This window comes from Nomascus leucogenys, chromosome 19 (assembly GCF_006542625.1).
Source record: "Nomascus leucogenys isolate Asia chromosome 19, Asia_NLE_v1, whole genome shotgun sequence".
NCBI lineage: Eukaryota > Metazoa > Chordata > Mammalia > Primates > Hylobatidae > Nomascus > Nomascus leucogenys.
The window spans coordinates 25,598,414-25,621,751 of NC_044399.1; the positions used below are offsets into that span (position 1 = coordinate 25,598,414).

General features: G+C 40.6%; 1 protein-coding gene across 1 annotated transcript in view; it reads left to right on the plus strand.

The window, feature by feature from the left end:
• RAB10 (RAB10, member RAS oncogene family) overlaps positions 1-23,338 on the plus strand; it is a 96,279-nt gene that overhangs the window by 34,095 nt on the left and 38,846 nt on the right. The window contains exon 2 of the mRNA XM_003270600.4: positions 22,520-22,580. Within this exon, the coding sequence (XP_003270648.1) occupies positions 22,520-22,580 (61 nt within the window). The remainder of the gene's footprint in view (positions 1-22,519; positions 22,581-23,338) is intronic.

Sequence of the window (23,338 nt, forward strand, 5' to 3'; positions counted from 1 at the left end):
AACGTCAAACCAGAGTAGTTCTCTAGTTAGTGAAATGAGAATAAACAGGTTATTAATTAATCTATTTCAGGGGATGGTCAGGTGGCCTAGAGAATGCTGTCCTGGGGAAATGACATTTATACTGCTATATGAGATATGATTAGAAGTTAGGTAGAAGTACATAATTCCAGGCAGAGGACGTGGGCACGAAAAGGTCCTTAGTAAAGGAGCTTTTTGAGTTCAAAGAACTGAAAGATGATCTGTGTTGCAAATGTGACTTGTGAGCCTAGCAGAAGCAATAGATGTTGAAGAGGTAGGTGTGAGCCAGATCGTGCAGAGCCTGGTAGTCCATGCTAAGGATTCCAATTCCATGGAAGGTTTGAGCAGGAATGTGACATGGTTAGATTCAATTTTTAAAAGATGGTTGGCCCAGAAAATGTGGGAAATGGATTGGAGTTGGAATTTTCTAATTAAAGGCTTATCAAAGATGTATTTAAACTCTTACTGTATATTATTTAATCTTTGAGAATTATGAGTGATTATATGTAAAATACCCATCAGTGACTGTGACAATGAGCCTTTAATTTTTTTTTTTTTTTGAGGTGATCTTTTTAGTGCCAAATACATCAGACAGAATCCTGAGCCAGGAGACAGAGTTCTAATCATAGTTAATTTGGTTTGTGAGCTTGAGCAAGTCATTTAAACTCTGAGCCTCTTTCTTTATCTGTAAATTGGGCATGTTTGAGAAACGTGTGCTTAACTTTAATTGTGTTAATCGCTTAACTCTGGTTAACATATGGGCTGAGTCTTGCTGAGTCATTTTCTCAGACGTTGTGGGCGAGGCTTAAAACCAGCTAAGCAAACTTAGTGACGACACATCTTGCCTCTTCTATAAAAGTCAGACGAAAGAGATGTTTCAAAAATGTTTCATTGTTTTCATGAAGATTATCTCTTCGTGGGGGAGAGAATACAGTACACGATAGCTCAGGAACTACTGATGCACTGCTTTCCATTTTAGTGGCAGTTTGAATTTAAGAATTTCTAGTTTGTCTTAAGCTTTTCTGTAATCTCTCACACATATGTATTCTTAATTTCAACTTATAATTTCTTTCTTAATGTCTAATATAGCCTCTTTGCCCTCTGAACAGCATTGAGATGCTTTGAAATTTTAATGCCCAAAAAGTTGGCTTTAGTAAGGTGGTTTTCATTTCTGCAGTAGAACCATGGTTGAGGCTAATGGTCCCATCAGCATTAGCAGGCCTTTGGCTAGTTGCACAGTAAACTGCATGTTTCCCACTAGTAAAAGAGATAACCCCAACAGTTTTAGGATTAGTGCTGAGTCGTAGTGTTCTTTGGGATTTACAGATTTTTGTTTTTCTATAATTTAAACTTTTTGAGACATATCTTGAGGATAATAGGGCATTTAAAAAAACTTCAACTGGCTGGGCTTGGTGGCTCACACCTGTAATCCCAGCACTTTGGGAGGATCACAAGGTCAGGAGTTTGAGACCAGCCTGGCCAATATGGTGAAACCCTGTCTCTACTAAAAATACAAAAATTAGCTGGGCATGGTGGTGGGCACCTGTAATCCCAGCAACTTGGGAGGCTGAGGCAGGAGAATCACTTGAACCCAGGAGGCAGAGGTTGCAGTGAGCCCAGATGGCACCACTGCACTCCAGTCTGGGTGACAGAGCGAGACTCTGCCCCCCGCCACCCCCCCCAAAAAAAAGAAAAAAGGAAAAAAAAGCAAATACTCAGATACTTTTTTGTTTTGAGATGGGGTCTCACTCTGTTGTCCCCGTTGGAGAGCAGTGGCATGATCTCATCTCACTGCAACCTCCACCTCTCAGGTTTAAGTGATTCTTCTGCCTCAGCCTCCCAAGTGGCTGGGACTACAGGCACGCGCCACCATGCCCCACTAATTTTTGTATTTTTAGTAGAGATGAGGTTTTGCCATGGTTGGCCAGGCTGCTCTCGAGCTCCTGACCTCAAGTGATCTGCCCTCCTCGGCTTCCCAAAGTGCTGGGATTACAGGCGTGAGCCATTGCGCCTGGCCTCAGATACTTTTGACAATAATCTTGGTTTGGGGGAGCTGTGTGTGTGTCAGTCTTAGATTTATATTCACTCTGCATTGTATTGAGCTACAATGGATGTGCAGCTACATGAATTCTTCTAGAGATCCTTGGACTTGAAGTTATGCGTCCTTGGCTTTATCACAGGATGTGGCCTTCTTGGCCTCAGTTTTTCAGAGTAGAGAATTTGCTTTTGGCTCTTCTAGGACGTGTGCAAATGAGAACTTGCTACAGGCAGATAGACTTGAGAGCTCAAAAGGAAATGGTGGGAAAAGACTAGATTAAACCAAGTAGTTGTGTGATTTGAGTGAAGTAGTATTAAATCTGGTTTTATCTGTTTTTCACCTGTTTTAAAACAGATAGGTACATTTTCACAGTCACTTAAAGTGACTATCTTTTTGAACCTCAAGGATTTTTTTATTCTTGGAATTGAGTTTTGTTTGTTTCATCATACTTAAAATAGTTTAAGAAAAATTTTGGAGTACTTCTGTTTTCTTTCCTGTGAATCTTGTACAATACTATGAAGAGAGCAAGCTACATAGGTAACTATTATCATTTTACAGGTAAGGAAGCAGAGTTTAATGACCTGCCCTTGATGATATGACAAATATATCAGAGCCAAGTCTTAAACATAGGGATGGAAAGCTTTGTAATTAGAAACATTTGGATTTGTCTTTTGGCTCCACCTAAATTTTCTTATCTGTTTAAAAAATGTCTTTTAAGATTATTGCAAGGAGCAAATGAATACATAATAGAAGCGTTCCATTGTATGGCATGTAAATTCTCACCAAATGTGGTTGTTTCTCAGTGGTTTTCAACATGTGGATCCCCACTGACCACCACCTAGGGAGTTTTTTTGACCAGAAGGTCAAAACTTTTCATAATAATTCTAAGACATTTGCCTTTTTCACCATGTTGATGCTTGTACTGATGATGCAGAAGCAATGGTATGTAAAATTGCTGACCTTAGCATGAATCAAGACAATGGAACCAAGCTGGACTAGTATAGTAGTCATTGTGTTTACCACCATGTACTCACAAGAGAAAACTAAAGTAATTTTCCTCAAGAATATCCTTGATGAAGTAGAATTAATTTTTATTACATCTTGACCTTTGAGCATATGTCTTTTTGGTGTATGATGAAATGGGAAGTAAATATAAAGCACTTCTACCTCATTTTGAGACATGATGGTTGTCTCAAGCAAAGGCACTTGTGAAATTGTTTGGATTGGCCACCATTTTTATAGAACATCATTTATCCTTGAAAGAACAACTGGCAAACTATGGTTATTCAGACTTGGGTCCTTGGCGGATACTGTCTTGAATGAATGAAGTGACAGTATTTGTTGCCACTGATAAAATTTATGCTTTTAAGATTGGAATTTTGGCCAGGCACGGTGGCCCACGCCTGTAATCCCAACACTTTGGGAGGCCAAGGCGGGCGGATCGCCTGAGGTCAGGAGTTCAAGACCAGCGTGGCCAACATGGTGAAACCCCATCTCTACTAAAAATACAAAAATTAGCCAGGCATGGTGGTGGGCACCTGTAATTCCAGCTACTTGGGAGGCTGAGACAGGAGAATTGCTTGAACCCAGGAGGTGGAGGTTGCGGTGAGCCGAGATGGCACCACTGCACTCCAGCCTGGGTGATAGAGCGAGACTTCATCTCAAAAAAAAAAAAAAAAAAAAGTTTGGAATTTTGAGCCAGTCAAGGTCACTCTTGCCTGTAATTCCAGCTACTCAGAGGCTGAAGCGGGAGGATTGTTTGAGCCTGGGAGTTTGAGCCTGAAGTGAGCTGTGATTACACTACTGCATTCCAGCCTGGGTGACAGAGCAAGACTCAGTCTCTTAAAAAAATAAATAAATAAAATAAATTTGGAAAACTTGTGTCTGCCGCTGTGAGTGTGACAGCTTTTCTGTACATACTCTCTTGATGACGTCCATGGTGATAATATTATTTTTTTCATATTGTATAATGAAATATGCCAACATTTGGAAGAACTGTGTTAATGAACTGTTAATTTCCAAATGACCAATACATGCTGTTATAAAATTGTGCACAGAGAAAAAGACCCATTCAGAGTGCAAAGTAACTGATGGATTTTAATATAATAGAACATGGCTGGGTGCAGTGGCTCACGCCTGTAATCCCAGCACTTTGGGAGGCTGAGGCGGGCGGATCACGAGGTCCAGAGATTGAGACCATCCTGGCCAACATGGTGAAACTGGTCTCTACTAAAAATACAAAAATTAGCTGGGCATGGTGGCACCCACCTGTATTCTCAGCTACTCGGGAGGCTGAGGCAGGAGAATCACTTGAACCCGGGAGGCGGGGGTTGCAGTGAGCTGAGATCAAATCACTGCACTCCAGCCTGGCGACAGAGTGAGACTCCATCTAAAAAATACATATATAATAATAATAATAATAATAATAAAAATAATAATAGAACATGAAAACACCATTGACAGGGTTTCAGATTCTACCTTGCAACTAATGTTTAAGAAATTACTACTTGTTCCTTGTGACTCATGCGAAAAAAGAAGAAAAAAAGAAATTGCTGAGCTTTGTAGTGTTGAAGAATAATATTTAGGATTATCTGAATAGGTTCTTAAAATACTCCTCCCTTTTCTAGCAACATATCTGTATGTAGCTAGATTTTCTTCATATACTTCATATTCTTTATATGCTTCATCAGCCAAAACAGCATATTACAACAAATTGAATGCAGAAGCAAGTATAATCCAGGTGTTATCTATTAAGCTAAACATTGAAGTTGCAGTTTTGTTTTGGAAAATATAGTAATTTTTAACAAAATGTCATATATGTTAACATGGATGGGGTTTATTTTAAATTGCATTAAATACTTAAATTTTTTTCTTAGTTTTAATTTCTAATATGGTAAATATGAATTTGTAGAACCTACACAAACGTTTGTTGAGATCCTCAGGAATTTGAGGAGTGTAAAGGAGTTCACAGAACGAAAAATTTGAGAAGCGGTGGTGTACTTCTTTCATTGCTTCTATGTAATAGATTTGATCCAAGTTTCAGTGATGAGATTTATCTCAAGCTTATCTCTAAGCTTGAGAGAGTAAGAGATTTGGTGTGTATTGGTAGTTAGTGTGCCATCAGAAAAACAGGAACCACTTCAGGTTTGATTTGGGAATAGTGTTTTTGATTTTAAAAGTAGAGAAGGATTTAATGCAGGAATTGTTTCAAAAGTGATGGAAGGGCTAGAGGAACAAATGGGAGAAGGGGTTATTAACCAGAGATCAGCAAACTGCTGTTTTATCTGGACTGGATCTCCCTGAACCTGTACTTGTTGCTGAGCTGCTAGAGGTATCCCTTTGCTGATTAAGCAACAACTGTTCTCCTTGCTACTACTGGTAAACTATTGGGCTATTGCCATTGTGCTGGGCTCCCCACCATTGTGTTGCCTATGAGCTCAAGCCACAGCCATTGACTATGTTGTAGCTGTTACCAGGATCAGATGGATTTTCCTTTTGTCCTACTTTTTAATTTTCTGCCAGTTCCTTTCATTGGCAGAACCTACCCAGAACTCAGCTTGTAAGGGAATCTGGGAAATGTAGTTTGTAGGCTTTCAGAGCTTGGCAGTATAGGTAAGAAAACAGAAGAGTAAGTACAGTGCTAAGAGCGTCAGATAGTTACAGTCGTCTATGAACACTGCATAAATAAGAAAGGACTTCACAGTTACCTTCCAATTCCTAATCTGGTTGCCATATTACACTGTAGTAAAGGGAGGAAAAAGTACAGAAGGGAATGATTCAAGCTCAAGTGTTATGAAGAAAACTAAAAATGGATGTAGATAAGATTTGATTGAATAGAAAGAATCAGAGGGTTTCTAGGCAGTTGATCAATATGAATAAAGGGAGATTACAGTGGGTACATTGATTACAGTTTAGAGGATGTTATATATTTTAGAGCAATGAGAAATCAGGTTCAATATGTAGACCAGAGGCAGTTTATGTGGAGTGCTGTGAAAAACTGGCAACGGAATTTGGACTTTGTCTAGTAGAAACGTCAGCAAGATTGACATGATGAAAGGCATCTTATATTAAGATCATCAGAATGATGAGAAAATGCAGGATGATACAGAAGAGGAGACAGTATCAGGAAGATTGCCTTGGAGGTCATTGGTAATCTGAGTTTGAGATGATGGTATGGTAGTGGAGAAAAGACCCTTACAAAGAGTATTTTGAATGAAACAAGATTTGAGAACTGTCTAGATTATAAATGGTGAAATGAGGGCAAATTAGAGATGACTTAAAATATTTTCAACTGCTTATCTCTAATCAAATTGTATAGTTGGGATTGGAAGCAAGTGATTGTGGAATTGAGGGCCTAGAAATGGTGAGAAATACACTTTTAAAGTATTTTATTTTTTTAATTTTAATTTTTTATTTTTTTGAAATGGAGTTTCACTCTTGTCGCTCAGGCTGGAGTGCAATGGCATGATCTTGGCTCACTGCAACCTCTGCCTCCTGTGTTCAAGCAATTCTCCTGCCTCAGCCTCCTGAGTAGCTGGGATTACAGGCATCTGCCACCACGCCCAGCTAACTTTTGTATTTTTAGTAGAGATGGGGTTTCACCATGTTAGCCAGGCTAGTCTCAAACTCCTGACCTCAGGTGATCCACCCGCCTTGGTCTCCCAAAGTGCTGGGATTACAGGCGTGAGCCACTGCGCCCGGCCTTTAAATGTTAAAAAAAGTGAGAAGGAGCGTTCATAGTTAAGAGCATGGGATCTGGAGTCGAACTCATGTCACTTATTAGCCTCGTGTGCCTGAATAAGTTACTTAACTTCTGCCTTCGTTTTTCTCATCTGTAACACTCTAAGAGCTGTTACGAGGATCGAATAAGTAAATGCTTGTAAAATGCTTGGAACATGTCTGGCATGTAGTAAGTACTATAAATGTTAATAAAACAAAAACAGTAATAAAAGCCAAGGACTTTTGGGAGGGATGAAAACTTGGGAAAGGTTGAAGTTCTTCTCTCACATTTCTTGGGAGTAGAGAATGAGATTAATTGGTAGCTCTTGGAGAGACTGGACAGGCTTCCTGGAGAGCAAAATACAAAAGATGCCAAGGTGAGATAAGTCGAAGGTAAAATATTGGTAAGGAATTGGAGAACATTGTGTTCAATTTTTCCTGATACCTTTCTGTCTCTTTTTTTCCCAGTCATACTTTCTTAGCAAATCATTGTACCCTAAATTCTTTAGTACCAAAAGTAGAGCTATTATTTCTTTCTCCAATAGGGAGAACAGTTCTTATCTCCTTCATTAAGTCATGTATTGCCTGATACTATTTGAAGATACTTTCCACCCACCTCCTCCCTCTTCTTTGTTGGAATGAACTGTTTTTGTGCTTTAACTGGAGGGGTCTTGAATGGATAAGCATAGGTTTAACTTGTTTAAGCAGGTGTTTTGTCTTTCTGATAAAAAAAAAAAAAGCTCAAGAACAGTTTGCTTGAAAGGTTTTACAAAATTTTTTAAAAGGAAAACATAAACCCTGAACTGAAAGCTAGAAGGGGAGAAGGAAGGAGGTAAACAAATCAGCAGGAATTTAAAATGGTTATGTTTTTTCTAATACAGAATAATCATGACCAAGGGACAAGTTGTCATGACATTATGTGGGGGGTAAGCATTATGCACTAATAAATGTGAACCAGTTAATCAACAAGTCTTGGATTCTGAGGATTGGATGGCCTTCAAGGATAATATCTGAATTCATTTTTTTTTTTTTTTTTTTTTTTGAGACGGAGTCTTGCTCTGTCGCCCAGGCCAGAGTGCAGTGGTGCTATCTCGGCTCACTGCAAGCCCCGCCTCCCGCGTTCACGCCATTCTCCTGCCTCAGCCTCCTGAGTAGCTGGGACTACAGGCGCCCACCACCATGCCTGGCTAATTTTTTGTATTTTTAGTAGAGACGGGGTTTCACTGTGTTCACCAGGATGGTCTCGATCTCCTGACCTCGTGATCCGCCCGCCTCGGCCTCCCAGGGTGCTGGGATTACAGGCCTGAGCCACCGCGCCCGGCCCTTATCTCTCAGTGAGTCATTCCTTGACCACCTCATATAAGATAGCTCTTCCTCCTGTTCTTGTTCATAGGATTTATTATTACTAACATCAGAGATTTGAAATTGGGGGGAATGGGTAATCTCCTTTCATAAGTTCCCCCAACAGAAGGACTTTGCCTTATTCATTGCCAAGTGTGTAGTAAGTGTGGTTTACCCTACTGAAACTCATGTTACTGTAATGTGAATTAGCTTGTTGCCAATTGTTAAAAAGTGAATGATATCGCAATAATGAGAAAATCATGTTGGGTCATATGTGCTTTTCCCTAGTGTATTATGTTTTTGGTACATGGTACATGTTTTTGGTACATGGTACACCAAGTACATTATTACAGTTGATTGCAGCAGTATGTCCCAGAGGAATACAAAAGTGTGCACATGGAATTCATCCCTCAGCCTTCTGTGTAATTTTTCTACATTTTACCCCTTCTTTCATAGTTCTGCAATTTCAGTCCTTATATCCCTTTTCATCAAGTTACCTTCATCTTTTTTAAGGGCAAAATTTGATACTCATTATGGTTGCTTCTTTATTAAGAATTCGTGTATTTTTAATAGTGCTAGTATTTTTAGTTTTCTGGACAAAGTTGCTTATGAGTAACTACCTCAAACCTAACTCTTCTTATAAGCCTGATTATTTTTAATTTGTGATTTGCAGAACTAAAGGGTTATTTAGGAATGTGTATATTGCATTGTGCTAGAAATGCTTGTATTATCCCCAGTTACAACTAGTCTCTTGGTTGTAGTTGGCAAAAGTTCAATTTAGCTTTGATTCTGTAACCCAGAATTTTTCAGTATCAAGGAACTTCTTCCATCTCAACCCATTTCAGAAATCAAAATGAGTGGAGCTACGGCATGTGGCAAAAGGAGTAATGGATAAAATAATTGGACTTCATCAAGATGAACTCTTGTGCATCAAACGGCATATTAAAGTGAAACAACAGGCTGGGCGCGGTGACTCACGCCTGTAATCCCAGCACTTTGGGAGACTGAGACGAGTGGATCACCTGAGGTCAAGAGTTCGAGACCAGCCTGACCAACATGGAGAAACCCTGTCTCTACTAAAAATACAAAAAAATTAGCCGGGCATGGTGGCGCATGTCTAATCCCAGCTACTTGGGAGGCTGAGACAGGAGAATCGCTTGAACCCAGGAGGCAGAGGTTTTGGTGAGCTGAGATCACGCCATTGCACTCCAGCCTGGGCAACAAGAGCGAAACTGTCTCCAAAAAAAAAAAAAAAAGTGGGCAAACGGGCCCGATGTGGTAGCTCATGCCTGTAATCCCAGCACTTTGGGAGGCTGAGGAGGGTGGATGACCTGAGGCCAGGAGTTCAAGACTAGCCTGTCCAACATGACGAAACCCCATCTCTACTAAAAATACAAAAAAAATTAACCGAGTCTGGTGGCAGTTGCCTTTAATCCGAGCTACTTGGGAGGCTGAGGCTGCGGTGAGCCGAGCTTACACCATTGTACTCCAGCCTGGGCAACAAGAGCGAAACTCCTTCTCATAAAAAATGGGCAAAGGACTTGAGTGGATTTCAAAGACATACAAGTGATCAACAAACAGATGGAAAGTTCTCAACATCATTAGTCATTAAAGAAATGCACATAAAAAACCACAGTTAGGTATCATTTCCTACCCACTAGGATGGCTATTTAAAAACACAAAAGGAAAGTAACAAGTATGATTGAGGACGTGGAGAAATTGGAGCCCTTATACGTTGCTCATGTTAATATAAAATGGCACAGCCACCATGGCAATTCCTTAAAAAGTTAAACTTAGATTTCCCATATGACTCAGCAGTTCCACCTGTTGTATATGCCCAAAAGAATTGAAAACAGATACTCAAATACATGTATATGCATATTCATAACAGCTCTATTCATAAAAGCCAAAAGGTGGAAACAATTTAGATTTCCATCAGGAGATGATTGGATACACAAATTACGGTGTACGCATACAGTGGAGTATTATTCAGTCATAAAAACGGTATACTAATACATACTGCATAATACGGACGGACCTTAAACATGCTAAGTGAAAGAAGCCAGACACAAAAGCTTACATGTTGTTTGCTTCTATTTCATGAAGTATCCAAAATAGGTAAATCCATTGAGACAGAATATAGATTAGTGGTTTCCAGGGACTGGAGGGGAGAATGGGAAGCTGCTGAATGGGTATGGGATCATTTTGAGGTGATGAAAACATTTTCCAACTAGATAGAGGTGGTGGTTACACAACATTATGAATTGTTCTCTTTATTTTTTTCTTCTTTTTTTTTGTTCACTTTAAAATGATCAGTTTACTGTGAATTTTACCTCAAAAAATAAAAATGAACAGAACTTAGTGTAGATTAAAAGCATGCATGGTATGAATCAGACATGGTACTGAATCCTGGTTCTGCCACCTGTTAATCCTGCAACTTTTAAGTAAATTGCCTTGAACTCCCTGTTTTATAAAATAGGCATATTGGTACTATCTCAGGATTTTTATGAATAGTGAGACAGTATATGTGAAATGTTTAGCACTGTTAGTAATTACCTAGTAAATATTAGTATTACTGCTGTTATTGCTGCTGCTGTTGTTGTTGTTGTTACTATTACTATTATTATTATGATGGACTTTCGCTCTTGTTGCCCAGGCTGGAGTGCAATGGCGCAATCTTGGCTCACCGCAACCTCTGCCTTCCGGGTTCAGGTGATTCTCCTGCCTCAGCCTCCCTGGTAGCTGGGATTACAGGCGCCTGCCACCATGCCCAGTTAATTTTTGTATTTTTAGTAGAGACGGGGTTTCACCAGTTGACCAGGTTGGTCTCGAACTCCTGACCTCAGGTGATCTGCCCGCCTCGGTCTTCCAAAGTGCTGGGATTACAGGTGTGAGCCACCGCTCCCAGCCTTGCTGCTGTTACTTTTTATTTTATTCTTCATTTGCAGAAAGGAAATAATACTATGAACTAGGATTATCCTGAGGTTTTAATGAGTTAATCCATGCAAATATCTTCTAACAGTGCCAGGCACATTGTAAAATGTTAACTATGCTGTTATTATTATTACACAAAAGGATCTTTAGAGGAAACTTTCACATTCTACATTTTCACATCTGCATACAGATAAAGAAACAAATACCCATATTGGAAAATGACCTTTTCAAAATGTATACTGTTAGTAACAAAGCTAAGACTAGAACCTGGTCTTGAAATCCAACACGTAAGTGGCATTCAAACGATATAGGTGTATGATTATTTCCTTTCCAGGTAGGTGGAAAACACTTGATTTTCACTTGTTAAAAACCCCAGAACTTGATCGTTTAGCTGTAAATGATGGTTTGGTTATTTGGTTGGTTATTTCTGCCTGCATTAATTACTGTGTATTGATAAGTCATCAGAAGCCAAGCTCTGGAAAACTGATGAGTGGCTAGAGGTTGCAGTTACTCCTGTTGCCACTGGATGGTGCTTCTGCAACATCATTAAGGCAAATATGGTGGCTGATACTGTTTTTCTCTTGAGCAGCTAAAAATTGAAATACTCTTGAGCTGGGCCCTAGGAATCTGTAAAAAGTGAGAATTTCCTTTAGTGTGTTTTTACATAAGCAAAACCAAAAAAGGAATCACTGTTTGGATCAAACCCTGTGATTTTTGTGCTAATTTAGCAAATGATAATGTTGCAGGAGAGTCTGATTATTTCTTCTGACAGAATTTCAGAGGGTGGTAGGTTTTTCTAGCATCTCTTTTTAGCTGAGCTATTGACTTTCCTCTCATCTCTGAATTTTATAAGCTTTTCCACTCTGTTTATCTTTAGTTTAACCTGCCCCCCCCCCCCCCCCCCCAAGATGGAGTCTTGCGAGTCTTGCTCTGTCGCCCAGGCTGGAGTGCAGTGGTGCGATCTCGGCTCACTGCAACCTCCACCTCCCGGGTTCAAGTGATTCTCAAGTGATTATCCTGTCTCAGCCTCCTGAGTGGCTGGGATTACAGGCACCCGCCATCATACCAAGCTAATTTTTGTATTTTTAGTAGACATGGGATTTCACCTTGTTGGCAAGACTGGTCTCAAACTCCTGACCATGTGATCCGCCCACCTGGGCCTCCCAAAGTGCTGGGATTACAGGCATGAACCACCACGCCCGGCTTATTTTCCGTTTTTCTTAGGTGTTTGCATGTGGGTATATATGGTGGGGGGGGAGTGGAAAGTACACACTAATGAAACCATGATATTTACTTGAAAAAAGTTTAGCGCTATGAAAGTTGTGTTTGAATGTGACTACAGGAGAAAGACTGGAGGGAATAAGACTGGAGAGGTGGCTTGGGGCCATGCTCAGAAATATATTTATTCGTAGAGAGTGATGATTGAGGCCGGGCATGATGGCTTATGCCTGTAATCCTGGCACTTTGGGAGGCCAATGTGGGTGGATCACTTGAGGTCAGGAGTTCAAGACCTGCCTGGCCAAAATGGTGAAACCCTGTCTTTACTAGAAACAAAAATTAGCTGGGCATGGTGGTGGGTGCCTGTAATCCCAGCTACTCAGGAGGCTGAGGCAGGAGAATCGCTTGAACCCAGGAGGCGGAGGTTGGAGTGAGCGGAGATTGCGCCACTGCACTCCAGCCTGGGCGACAGAGTGAGACTCTGTCTCAAAAAAAAAAAAAAAAAAAAAGAGAGTGAGTGATGGATTGAATTGAAGTGGTTAAGCAGTGGAGAGAATGTATTTGTAAACCTACCTCCTTCTCTGTTAGCCTAATTTTTATTTCTATTAATAGGTACAGATTTTTAGAAGTCATATTACTTCAGGGCTGTGACAGTGAAGCAGCAACTACAACAACAAATCCTTGCCCCATATGCACCTATGCCTTACCTTTCCCAAACATTTTTAGGCTTTTTCTTCTGTTATTCAACTTCATATTCTCTAGTCATATGTTTCTAAACTTTAAAAAAACCTAGTCTTAGAAACACTCTTCTTGTTATGGAAGATGAGAATTTAAAACTCTTACACCCCCAGATATTCCTGGCACCTCTTCCTTAATCATTTCAATTAGTAATAACAAATATTTTGGTTAACTGCTAAGCCAAATAGTGTATTATAATTGCATTTTCTTTTTCGAACAACTTTTTGTTTTTATTGTAGTTTACAGTTCGTTGTTACATTTGCCTAGATTTCAAGGCACTGTCTCTTCTTTATCTCATTTAGAATTGTCAGATCCTTTTGTTTTTCATATAAATTCTAATACTGTTTCCTCCTTCCCACTCCCAGAAACATCCCCCCTGGAACTTTTCTGTTCTGAACTGGTTGCTCTCTAGGCAATTTTGTCTACCCTTTACTTCACACTGTTGAATGGATTTCATGTCTTCCTCTTTGTTGGTTTGGTAAAGCAATTTCTTAGTGCTGTCTTAGAAAGGATGCATGGGAGCTAAATATTTTGAGATCTTCCATGTCTGGGAATGCCTTTCATTTGGTTTTGGCTGGATATAGGTTGAGAATATTTTTAAAAGATACTGTCCTTTTGTCTTCTGGATTTTAGTGTTACTGAGAAGTGGAGAGTTGATCTTTTAATGTGGCTTAGTTTGTTTCTGTGCATGCTTTTATAAACTATTTCTGGTATTTTGAAATTTCATTGCGATGTACTTTGGTGTAAGTTTTATGCTCATTGTTCATTATGCTAGGTTCTTGGTGAGTTTTTCAGTTTAGAAGTAGATTCTTTTTTTTTTGAGACTGAGTCTCGCTCTGTCACCCAGGCTGGAGTGCAGTGTTGCGATCTCAGCTCGCCGCAAGCTCCACCTCCCGGGCTCACGCCATTCTCCTGCCTCAGCCTCCGGAGTAGCTGGGACTACAGGTGCCCGCCACCACGCCTGGAGAATTTTTTGTATTTTTAGTAGAGATGGGGTTTCACCGTGTTAGCCAGGATGGTCTCGATCTCCTGACCTCGTGATCCACCCGCCTTGGCCTCCCAAAGTGCTGGGATTACAGGCATGAGCCACCGCGTCCGGCCTAGAAGTAGATTCTTTAGTTCTGTTTTCTTGCCTCATTTTTTTTGATTATTTTCTATATGTCACTTTCTCTTTTTTCAAACTTCTGTTAGATGTCAGACCTCTTGGCTTGCTTTTCTAATTTATTATGTCTCACATTGCCTCTGTTAACTTTTTTTTTTTCCTTAATTGTTTTGATATCTGGCCAGACGCAGTGGCTCATGTTTGTAATCCCAGCACTTTGGGACGCCAAGGAGGGCGGATCACATAATGCCAGGAGTTCAAGACCAGCCTCCCCAACATGGTGAAACCCCCTCTCTACTAAAAATACAAAAGTTAACTGGGTGTGGTGGCACACGCCTGTAGTCCCAGCTGCTCCGGGCGCTGTAACAGGAGAATGGCTTGAACCTGAGAGGTGGAGGTTGCAGTGAGCCGACATCATGCCACTGCACCCAAGCCTGGTCTTCCCCCCAAAAAAAGAAGTTGTGATATCTCATTGGAACCTTTGGCCTGAGGCGCTAAAAAGTTGATTGAAAGCAGAGTAGAAAAGGGTGGGGCTTGTCAAGTGATGTTTCAACTTAAGGGTGAAACATTTTTCTCAGGGACTCTTTAATTTCTCCAGAAAACATCATTTATCTGTTTATTCGACAGATATTTCTTGGATTGCCTGCTAAACGTCAGGTATTGTTCTAGGTCTGGGAAATTTAACTCAAAACAGATAAAAATCTCTACTACCCTTTTGGGTCTCACATTTTGGCAATGAGAGACCGATAATAACAGAAATAAGGACATGTTAAAGTTTAAAAGTCAAGAAGAAGGTTAGACGTGTATTAATAGACAATGGGTGGGGGACATAGAGAAATATTGCAACTTAGGGTAGCTAGGGGAAAGAGCCACGATGGACGAGAAAGGTAGTCAGAGGTTAGGGGAATAGTACCTTAATGGAAAGGTAGTGAGAGGCGAACCTGGCTGTCTTGTGCATAGAGCAACAAAAAGGAAGTCAATACAGTTAGCTAGATCAGAGTGAGATGATGTAGAAAATGTTGAGGGCAGGGTAGAAAGGGGAAGGTGGGAGAATATGTAGGGCCTTATTTATGGATTTAAAGAGTTTTCCTTTTAGTCTTTGTGAGAGATGGGATATGGAGATAACTAATAAGCAGTTGGGTATCTTGGGTTTGGAGTTCAGGGGAGAGTTGAGGTGAGAGATCATCAGTGTGTATGTGGAATTTAAAACCATGAAACTAGGGAATGTGTCAAGATAGAAAAGAGAAGTCCACTTCAATTTTTAGGGGTCAGAGAGATGAGGAGAAACCAGCAATGAAGATTGATGAGTGGGTAGAAAGGTAGGAAAGTCAGGCGTTTTCATGCAGAAAAGAGGGAAGAATTCCTTCATCTACAGCTAGTAAAATCAGATGAGGACTGGGCGTGGCGGCTCATGCCTGTAATCCCAGAACTTTGGGAGGCCAAGGTGAGCGGATTGCCTGAGGTCAGGAGTTCGAGACCAGCCTGGCCAACATGGTGAAACCCTGACTTTACTAAAAATACAGAAGTTAGCCATGTGTAGTGGTGCGTGCCTGTAGTCCCAGCTTCTCGGGAGGCTGAGGCAGGACAATTGCTTGAACTTGGAAGGCAGAGGTTGCAGTGAGCTGAGATGGTGCCACTCCACTCCAGCCTGGATGAAAGAGTGAGACTGTGTCTTGGAAAAAAAAAAAGAAAAAGATCAGATGAGGACTTAGGAATGATCATTGGATTTGGGAACATGGAGATAATTGATCATAGTGAGAGCTGTGCGTGTGTGTGTGTGTGTGTGTATGTGTGTGTGTGTGTGTGTGTGTGTGTGTGTGTGTGTTGGGGTGGTTAATAATAACAACAAAGCCTGTTTGGAAAGGATTCAAGAGGTGAGAGGAGAAAAAACTAGAGACAGCACATATAGGTAACTTTCAAGAAGTTTGATAAAAACAAAAAGTGAAATGGAGAGGAAACTCAGTGAGGAAGGATCCTTAATCTCCAAATTTAAAAGGTTTAGTAATAGAACCTAGTAGTTGTGATTATTGACTAGAAGAAATGTGAGGGAAACTCAAGGAGTCCAAAATGAGGCTTCTATCTTGACCAGTTAGGTTAAGTAGGTACCTGAAAACAGCCCAAATTCTTAGACACTTTCCAGTGATGCCTAGTTTCCATCCCAAGGGGTTTAGAGCTTTCAGATTGTATCCTTATTTCATCTTTCTTCAGGCAAGTTTCCTGAAATAGTATCAGTTGTCACACTTGTCATTAAGATTAATTAATAAATTGTATACCTAGCTGAAGTTGTTGGTCATGTTCAGACTTAGTCTAGACGGCTGGGTCATTTTAGGATGATTTTCTGAGAAATTCTTAAGGAAAAACATAATATGGGCTGTAGAAATACGGTTAGATTAAATGGTGGGTAAATGGCCCTTTTTTCTTTTGATTGTGTATGAGAAACTTAATGGGGCAAGCTGAAAGATTTTGACTGATTAAAAAGCAGACTGGCTCAAATTAAGAGGGGAGCAATAAGGTAAACCCAAGAGTTTGAAGGGATGGGGCATTATTGTAGATTCTGGGGATAACAGGTTTTGTTGAAGGTTGTTGTTAAACCATTTCTTGGTGAGAGGTTAGTTATGAAAAATGAGATGCAGAGTAGAGCTAAGGTATGGGCATGAAACTCACTGAATGATACTGTTTCTTTTATATGGTGAGCATTTCCCTACCCCAGGACCTCTTTGCAGAAGTTTATGGGCAAGGACTTTGTTTTCTTTTTTCTTCCCTGGATCCCCAGAATATTTGGACCAAAAATAATTCTTTCCCTGGAAAAATTTGTGAAGTCTTTATTTGAAGTTTTAATTATTGGTATATACTATCATCCATCTGCCATGGAAAGATGATGTCAGCAATACGGATCAAACCAATATTCTTTAGAAACACATAACAGGTTTTAATTATCTCATGTATATATATATTTAAGATTGCAGCACATATTTTTTTCTGAAGTTTGATTTACCTTTAGGTCTGTTTATGTGTTTTAGACAGATTGCTTCATTAAATGTTCACTGTCAGTTGAGGCTTGCATAGATACCTCTCTTGTGTTTGTTCCACAGGAGCAAAACTGAATCTTGAAAGATAAATGAAGTTTACCAGGAAAAGAAAACTGGGGTGAGGAGAAGATTTAGGAAGTAGCATATGCTAAACGAGAGACATGAGAAAACATGATGATCAGGGATGTCATGTAGACTGAAGACTTTGATACTAAGAGGCATTTTCACAATTTTATCCTGAAATCATAGAGAAAACAAATCAACTTGTCATTTTCAAAAACTTACTCTGGCTGTAATCTCAATGAAAGGACAGCTTTTAAAGTCAAGCTTTATGAAAAATTTACTACCTTGTTTTTGTTTTTCTCATGTTTATTATTTATTTTGAGTGGGGTGTTACTGTGTTGCTCAGGCTGGAGTGCAGTGGCATGATCACAGCTCACTGCAACCTCAATATCCTGGACTCAGATGATCCTCCCACCACAGCCTCCCAAGTAGCTGGGACTACAGGTGTGCATCACCATGCCTGGCTAATTTTTTTTGTAGAGATGAGGTTTTGCCATGTTGCTCAGGCTGGTCTTGAACTCCTGGACTCAAGCGATCCTCTTACCTTGGCCTGTCAAAGTGCTAGGATTATAGGCATGAGCCACCACACTCAGCCTTTTTCCTTACTTAAAAAAAAAAAAAAAAGCCCCCTTATTTTATCGATTTCATTTCATCTCATTTTTTCACTTCATTTTATGTGTTTGAGACAGAGTTTCATTCTTGTCACCCAGGCTGGAGTGCAGTGGCACGGTCTTGACTCACTGCAACCTCCACCTCCCGGGTTCAAGCAATTCCTCTGTCTCAGCCTCCCAAGTAGCTGGGATTACAGGCGCCCACCACCACGCCTGGCTAATTTTTATATTTTTAATAGAGATGGAGTTTCACCATGTTGGCTAGGCTGGTCTCAAACTCCTGACCTCAAGTGACCCTCCCGCCTCAGCCTCTGAACATGCTGGGATTACAGGCGTGAGCCACCGCGCCTGGCCGTATTTATTTATTATGTATTTTTTTGAGACATAGCTTTGCACTGTTGCCCAGGCTGGAGTGCAGTGGTGCGATCTCGGCTCACTGCAGCCTGTGCCTCCCGGGTTCAAGCGATTCTCGTGCCTCAGCCTCCTGAGTAGCTGGGATTACAGGCACGTGCCACCATGCCTGGCTAATTTTTGTATTTTTAGTAGAGACGGAGTTTCACCACATTGGCCAGGCTAGTCTTGAACTCTTGACTTCAAGTAATACCCCTGCCTCAGCCACCCAAGGTGCTGGGATAACGGGCGTGAGCCACTGTGCCTGGCCCCCCTTAGTAATTTTAATCATGTTAAGTAATTATTGTATCTGAAAATTTGGGGGTTCAATTGTCTTTGTTAACTTACTCAAAATGGGTAAGTTTTATGTAGTGTTTAATGTTTCTTAATTTTGTATTGTAAGCTAGTATTAAATAGAGTTTTGGGCCGGGCGCGGTGGCTCACGCTTGTAATCCCAGCACTTTGGGAGGCCGAGGCGGGCGGATCACGAGGTCAGGAGATCGAGACCACGGTGAAACCCCGTCTCTACTAAAAATACAAAAAAAATTAGCCAGGCGTGGTGGCGGGCGCCTGTAGTCCCAGCTACTCGGAGAGGCTGAGGCAGGAGAATGGCGTGAACCCGAGAGGCGGAGCTTGCAGTGAGCCGAGATTGCGCCACTGCACTCCAGCCTGGGCGACAGAGCGAGACTCCGTCTCAAAAAAAAAAAAAGAAAAAAAAAAATAGAGTTTTATTTGTGGGAATCCTGTAGGGTCTGAAGAAAGGATTTGTACCTTCAGACAGTTTTTACATTTGCTGTTAATAGCCAAAGATCATTTTTTATGTATTTGGATCGTCAGATCTGAACCATGAGGCCTGGTATCAGAAGCTTCCTTATGATCGCCCTTTGCCAGTGAATAGTTGTGTTTTGTTTTTTCCCTAGACAGCTCTCACTAAGATTGTAGTCCTTTCTAGGTTTCAGGCAAAGAAGGTATTGGTTGCAATTACTTAAAGCTTTCAGACCTAGACCTTTCATCGTGTTCTCAGTATGGCTGTTAAAAATGCAAGCTCAGGCCGGGCACGGTGGATCACGCCTCTAATCCTAGCACTTCAGGAGGCCGAGGTGGGTGGATCACGAGGTCAGGAGATCGAGACCATCCTGGCTATCACGGTGAAACCCCCGTCTCTACTAAAAATACAAAAAATTAGCCAGGCGTGATGGTGGATGCCTGTAGTCCCAGATAGTCGGGAGGCTGAGGCAGGAGAATGGCATGAACCTGGGAGGCAGAGCTTGCAGTGAGCCGCGATAGCGCAACTGCACTCCAGCCTGGGCGACAGAGCGAGACTCTGTCTCAAAAAAAAAAAGCAAGCTCAGGTTGGACGCAGTGGCTCACGCCCGTAATCCTGGCATCTTGGAAGGCTGTGGCAAGAGGATCACTTGAGCCCAGGAGTTGGAGCACCAGCCTGGGCAACATAGTGGGACGTCGTTTCTACAAAAAATACAAGAATTAGCTGGGCAGGGTGGCACATACCTGTAGTCCCAGCTACTCAGGAGGCTGAGGTGGGAGGATGACCTGAGCCCAGGAGGTTGAGGCTGCATGAGCCATGACTGACACTGCACTCCATCCTGGGCAACAGAGCAACAGCCTGTCTCCAAAAAACAAAACAAAAAGCAAGCTCTTTGGTTTTGTTCTCCACAGCCCTGCCACTGCCAAAGTGCAAGTAACGCCTATTTATCTGCTCTGGTTTTCAGTTACATCTTTATTTCTGGTGTATAGCAATTTCTCTTGGAGAAATTTATGGCCAGTGTGCTTGATATATGAAACATTTCTGGATGTTTTGTAGTGAAGTAAGTTTCAGTTTATTGGGACTGCCCTATTGCTGGGATTGGATAACTCAAATTCGTCTGCAAATTTACTTAATATTCCTTTTATAAACAGATGTTAGCCTTGTCTTTCACTTTGCTTTTTACTATCTTTTTACTCCACTTATTGCCTTCAAGTCAAATGGACTATTGCTGTCATTCATAACGTGATACAGTCACAGAGCAGCTTCAGAATTCTCATGTAGAAAGTGTAAGGATGTATGCCAGAGTATTTTTGTGGCATCCTTGCCATAATGGGTGGGTGGGTGGATGGATGGATGGATGGATGGATGGATGGATGGATGGATGGATGGATCTTCTAGTAATGTTTAGTTTGCAGCTTATGCCTTTTTCTGGATTGACTTTGTTTTGAAGGTACCTTTTTCTTTCTCTAGTAACTTCTTTTCTACTCTGTCAAGTAAGCCCTGTAGGGGACTACTTTTGAAAACTTGGCTTTTTTGATCTTTGGAACATACTTTAAGAATTACTGACTTAACCTATTTTGGTATTTGACCCCTTCTGAAACAATGCTTGAATTTTGTTACAGTTTTATTTCCTAATGTGAACTATGAATACTAATATAATACTATGAACTTCTCCCTGAAACACTGCTTTAGCTGTATCCTACAAATTTTGATACTGTGTTCTCATTTTAATTCATTTCAGAAATTTTCTAATTTTCACTATAATTTCTTTTTTGACCCTGAATTTCCAAATATTTGGGAGTTTTCCCAGATGTGTTTCTGTTATTGATTTCCAGTTCAGTTTTGTTGCAGGTAGAAAACATACTTTGGGCTGGGTGCGGTGGCTCACGCCTGTAATCCTAGCACCTTGGGAGGCCAAGGCTGGTGGGTCAGTTTGAGCATTCAAGACCAGCCTGGGCAACATGGCAAGACTCCATCCTACAAAAAGATACAAAACTTAGCTAGACATGGTGGCTTGTGCCTGTGGTCTTAGCTACTTGGAAGGCTGAGGTAAGAGGATCCCTTAAGCCGGAAAGTGGAGGTTACAGTGAGCTAAGATCATGCCACTGCACTCTAGCCTGGGTGACAGAGCAAGACCTTGTCTCACACACAAAAAAAACAAAACAGAAAACGAAAACATACTTTGTATGACCTCAATACTCTTTTCTTTGTTTTTGAGATGGAGTCTCGCTCTGTCGCCCAGGCTGGACTGCAGTGGCGCGATCTCAGCTCACTGCATCCTCCGCCTCCCGGATTCAAGTGATTCTTCTGCGTCAGCCTCCCGAGTAGCTGGGATTGCAAGCATGCCCTACCACACCCGGGCATGGTATTTTTGTATTTTTAGTAGAGATGGGGTTTCACCACATTAGCCAGACTGGTCTCTATTCCTGACCTCAGGTGATCCACCTGCCTTGGCCTCTCAAAGTGCTGGGATTACAGGCGTGAGCACCGTGCCTGGCAACTTCAATACTGTTAAATGTGTTGAAACTTCTTTTACGACCCTTATGTTTTCTCTTGATACATACTCAGTCTGTACTTGAAAATGGTATGTATTCTGTTGCTGTTAGATGGAGATTTCTGTATATGTCAGTTATGTCAAATTGGTTAATATAGTGTGGTTTAAGTCTTCTGTATCATTATTGATTTTTCTGTCTACTTAAAAAAATCTGGTTTTGAGGGAAGGGATGTTGAAGTCTCCAACTATAATTGTAGGTTTATGTATTTCTCTTTGCAGTTCTATTAATTTTTGCTTCATGCTAAACATTTGTATTTTTATCCCTTCCTAAAGAATAGACTGCTTTATCATTATGAAATGACCCTCTATCCTTGGTAGTTTTCCTTTATTCTGCAACTTAGCAAAGGCAGTATTTTTCCCCCACGAGGAACCTTTTTATTCGTATGTGTTAGAATATTAGATATTTTAAATTTTTCTTTCTTATATCCTAATTTGTAAAAACTCAGTCTTTCTTCTTTTTCTTTTCTTTTTTTTTTTTTGAGACGTGGTCTTGTTCTGTTGCCCAGGCTCAAGTGCAGTGGTGCAATTAAAGGCTCACTGCAACCTCTGCCTCTTGGGTTCAAGGGATTCTTCCACCTCAGCCTCCTGAACAGCTGGGACTACAGTCGTGTGCCACTATGCCCAGCTAATTTTTTATGTTTTTATTATTTTTGTATTTTTAGTAGAAACAGGGTTTCACCATGTGCCCAGGCTGGTCTTGAACTCCTGGGCTTATGCCATCTGTCTGCCTCAGCCTCTCAAAAGTGCTGGGATTAGAGGCGTGAGCCACCATGCCCAGCCCAAAATTTGATCTTTCTGTATCTATTTTTCCTCCTGTCCTGGATCTTGTATTACTCAGGTTTAAAATTGGATACATTTGCTCAGTGTTGCATACTTGGTGAATATCTGGAATCAAACAAAGACAAGTTTAAAAGGTGTGAGCGTTTTTACTGTGATTAATTTTAGTATAGCCAAATGTAAAGCCACAGTTACAGTTTACCTTTTTTTCTGCATTGTAGGAATAGACTTCAAGATCAAAACAGTTGAATTACAAGGAAAGAAGATCAAGCTACAGATATGGTAAGTGATGCTAATTTACTTTATGTAGTAGCAGAATGCCAGGTTCCTTAAGGTTTCACAGTGAAATTCTTTTTTGTCACAGGTTTAAATTCTTTGAGACTTTCCTTTTTAAAGCAGGCAGTCAGGTGACCTTTTTGTGCAGTAAAAACCATTGCATGGACTTAAGTCCATGAGCTCTAATAATCTTTTCTACTTACTGTATGAACTGAGGCAAGTTATATACTCATTATTAGGCTTTTTATCTTCATATGTAAAGGGGGATAGTAACACCCATCTCAATGGATCGTTATAAGGATTACATGAAATAATATATGCAAAGTTTTTAGTGAAATGCATTGTGAAAATATTTGTTTTCTTTAATATGTTTTTAACTTTTTATGGGCACTATTTTTATTAGTTTGTGTTAGGTTTGCCTGAAGAAGTACAAACAATTCTTTGAATTTGTATTTGTCTGAATCATAGAATTTAGAATTATAATGGCAATATTTTCCAGCAAATATTATGCTTTATGTGTATTCTGTATATTAACCCATTAATTACTAACAAGGACCCTGTGAAATCTGTTACTCCTTTTGAGAAAACAGCTTTATTGAGGTATAATTGATATAGAATAAGTGCACAAAGTGTACAATTTGATAAGTTTTGACATATGTATAAACCTGTAAAACAATCACCACAGTCAAGATAATGAACATATTTGTCACCTCAAAAGTTTCCTCTTTGTGATCTTTTGTAATCCTTCTTCCTCGATACCCCTG